Consider the following 3,678-nt stretch of genomic DNA (forward strand, 5'->3'; position numbering starts at 1 on the left):
CCCCCCCCTCCCTCCCCGGCCCACACAAGCCCGGCCGGCCTCACCGCTCCCCTCGCTGGCCCCGCCCCGCCCGACCCACGCTCCGCCTGGCGGAAACAGGCACCTACGAGCCGCCGCCGCCTGCCGCCTCCAAGCAGGCGAACTCTTGGGAAGCGGCTTGCGAACGCATGAGCAGACGCCTCGGGGGCGCCGCGGGGTGAGGGGGGCGTGGGATTGCGTATAGTTTAGGAGGCTGCATGCTAGTTAGTCCATATTAGTCTGTCTTGTGAGAGTCAGTGCGTCGTGGCGCGAGGCTCTGGGGCCGCCATGCTTTGTCCTTTGAGAGGGGGAGACGTGTCGACGTTCAGAGAGTAACGGTCGTGGTGTGTGACTGCGAGTCGGTTAACTTCGTCTGTGTTCGTCGCGTGGCGCGTGGCTGAGTTCTGCGTATCAAACGATATACGCGGCTTTACCTTTAGATGTACGGCTTTCACGCACCTCTCTCCTCTGGGGGTGACGGACTGTGATCCGCACTGTGTGCTGTGGCTCGGCGTGTGGGCTGTGGCACGCGCGGGCGCACGCGAGACCCATGACGGCACTTGGAGGACTTGGAGCGTGCACTGGCGAGGCACTCCCACGCCTCACGGGGTCCCCCCTTGCCCGGGGGGCCGAGGGAACCCGAGATGCTGGGGCGAGCCCCGGCGAGACTGCGTCAGCTGTTTTCACAGCAGGCTGGAAGTACCTCGCGCGAGGAAATCTTTTTGCCTTCGCGCGCAACCCATCGATTCGTTGGAGGTGTATACATTGTATGCCTCCGCTCCGCCGCCCCTCCCAGGCTGTGCCCGACTGCCGAATCGGGTACATCCGCAGCCTTTGGCGGCATGCGCGCTCGGCCGACGCGGCCTACAAAGAGAAGCACTGGCAGCACCTGTGCGCCGCCATCGCCAGGCTCGCCGTCGAGGAGAGGCACGTTCCCGACCGCCACATGGTCCGCGACTGCATCAACGGCATCGGCGGCGCGACGCTGAGCCTCCTCGAGCAGGCTGAGGCCGACGGGCTGCAGCTACGCGCGCCTCCCCAGGGCCGCTACGCCTCTGCCGCCGCGGCGATGCTGGTGGCACTCTACGAGCACGCCGAGGCCGCTCCTCCGAGCCCCGGTCCGATCAAGTGCCCGAAGACCGAACTGCTGCGCCGCGCCATGGCGCTGTCGGAGCAGCCCTTTTGTCCCGCCGAGCGCCACCTCAAGCCGCCGGACGGCGCGGCGGGTGGGCGCGTGCGCTGCGCCGCATTCCAGCAGATGGCGACGCTGCAGACGCTGCTGTACGTCAAGGAGAGGCAGGACAAGCGGGCCTGCGAGACGGGCGTGGTCTATGAGCTGCTTGAGGCCGGGCGCGAGGCCGCGGCGACGCTCCGCTCCGCCGGCGAGGCGAGGCCCGCTGCGCCGCTGATGCACTCGGGCCGGCCGGGCGCGGGCGAGGCGGCGGTGCTGCTGCTCGTGGACGACAGAGAGCAGGGCGGCGCGTGGCGGGGCGCGGGGCTGCGCGAGTTTTGCGCCGCGCTAGGCCGGAGCGGCGCGAGGTACGAGACGAGACGGTTGGGCGACGGCGCGGGCGACTTCTCCTTCGTGGCCTGCTCGCCGGGCGGGCAGCGGCCGCTCCCTCTCTTGGTCGAGCGCAAGGGCGTGGACGACATCGCCGCGTCCCTCAAGGACGGCCGGTGGGGCAAGCAGCAGGAGGCGATGGCTCGGCGGAACGAGGCCCTCTTCGGCGGCGGCGCGACGGTGCGCTACATCCTCGAGGGCGTGCGGGCGGGCCGCCTCACGCCGTTTGGGTGTCCGTGCGGGAGGTGCGCGGGCAGGGCCGACCCGCCCGTCGGTGGCTGCAGCGCGAAGGGGTGGCCTTCGATGCGCCAGGCGATCAGAGGTCTTGTCGAGATCTCTCGAGATCACCCGAGATGACTTGGCCGTCGACGCGCCACAGGTGACGGAGGCGGTGGCTGCCCTCGAGGCGACACACGACGTGGTTCACACCCGCACGCCCGACGAGACGGCGCGACACCTCGCCGCAGAGCGGCAGCGGCTCGAGGACGAGCAGCGCCCCGCCCACCCCTCCTCCGCCCCCCCCTCCTCCGCCCACCCCTCCTCCGCCCCCGCCTCCTCCGCCCCCGCCTCCTCCGCCCCGCCTCCCTCCTCCGCCCCCGCCTCCTCTTCCACGGCCGCCGCGCCGACGGTGGAGAGCGCGGCGGGCGGCGCGGCCGGCGGCGCGCCCAAGCGCAAGCGCAAGCAGTCCTCCGCCGCCGAGCGGCGCGCCGCGACGGGAGAGCCGCAGCGCCCTGCCGGCCACGCCGCCAAGGCGCCGGTGCGGCCCGCCGACGTGAAGCGGGACAACAAGTGGCCCGCGTGGCGGTCATGCAACTTTGCCATCCTCGTCGCAATCGACCGCGACAGCCGGCTGAACCCGTCCGCCGGCGACGGCGGTGCGGCGGCGTACACTCAGCCGAAACTGATGGCGCTGGCGGCGTCGCGCGAGTACGGCGAGCCCCTCTCGGAGCACGACATGTTCGACGAGCGCTCCAAGGCGACCGGCCCGTTCGGGTACGACGGCTGGAGCAACGTGCACAAGGGCCTCCTCGCGGTCGAGCCTCCGTGGAGGCCGCTGCTGCGCAAGTACTCGGACAAGCACGCGGCGGGGGGGCAGTCGCGCCAGCGGTTCGCGCTGACCGAGGCGGGCCAAGCCCTCGCCGCGCGGCTGCACGCGGAGGCGGAGGCGGCCGGCCTATGCTCGTGCGGCAAGGTGACGCGGGCTCGCCTCTTCCCTGCGCCGCCAGAGGCGGGCGAGAAGAAGAAGGCGTCCGACCCGAAGTGGGCTCTGCCCCCCGGCTTGCGCCACGAGCGGCTGCCCACGCTCCGCGCCATCATCGAGCCGACTCAAGAGGGGAAGAGGCGGCCGGCGTACGAGGAGGCGGGAGAGTAACTAGGACTGTCCCTGTAAGGTGCCGGACGTGCCCTGCAGGCGAATGGAGTACGAGGCGGCGGCCGCCGAGTGGGACGAGACGGAGCGGGAGTTCCTCGGCCGCCTGCGGGCGTGGCGCGAGGGGCGGGCCGAGCCGCTGTCGGGTGCGGGAGCGGTGGCGGGTCCGTCGGCTGCGGCGGAGGGCCGCGACGACCGCCACCGCGAGACGGAGCTGCCGCCGCACTCGCCGGGCGGCAAGCGAGCGCGCCGACCGCCTCTCGCCGCGGCGGCCGCGGCTTGGGACAGGCTCTGGGAGATGGAGGAGGAGGAGGAGGAGGGCGCCTCTGGCGAGCAGAGCGAGGCGCAGGCCGCGGCGCCCCCACCGGTCGACGCGAGTCCGGCCCTGCCCCCGCAAGCCCTTCCCCCGCCCGTCCTCACCCCGCCCCGCCACCTCGGCGGCGAGGGGGCCCTCGTCGAGAACCTCGCCGCTTGCGGCTTCGCGCGCGAGCGAGCGCGGGCGGCCCTCGCGCGCTGCAGCGGCAGCCCCCGCGCGCGGCTCAACGCGGCGTTCGACATGCTGCTCGAACCCGCCTCGCCGCCGCGTGGCAAGCGCGACGGCGGCGAGCCGGAGTCTCAGTCTGTGGGCGAGAACCTGCCTCGCAACAGCCCCTCGGCGCGTCTGCAGCGGCGCGATGGCGGCGACTCGTCGCAGGCGGGGGGCAGCTCCTTGTGCCCGATCGTGCTGTGA

At 72.6% G+C, this 3,678-nt stretch overlaps 1 protein-coding gene across 1 annotated transcript; it reads left to right on the forward strand.

Moving 5' to 3' along the window:
• Positions 1-2,994: 2,994 nt before the first annotated feature.
• On the forward strand, positions 2,995-3,678 carry EMIHUDRAFT_228977 (hypothetical protein; the record flags this gene model as incomplete). The annotated part of the gene is made up of 2 exons (XM_005786281.1): positions 2,995-3,105; positions 3,394-3,678. The coding sequence occupies 2 exons, from the start codon at positions 2,995-2,997 to the stop codon at positions 3,676-3,678; spliced, it is 396 nt and encodes a 131-aa protein (XP_005786338.1).

Source organism: Emiliania huxleyi, assembly GCF_000372725.1.
Source record: "Emiliania huxleyi CCMP1516 chromosome Unknown EMIHUscaffold_152, whole genome shotgun sequence".
Lineage (NCBI taxonomy): Eukaryota > Haptophyta > Isochrysidales > Noelaerhabdaceae > Emiliania > Emiliania huxleyi.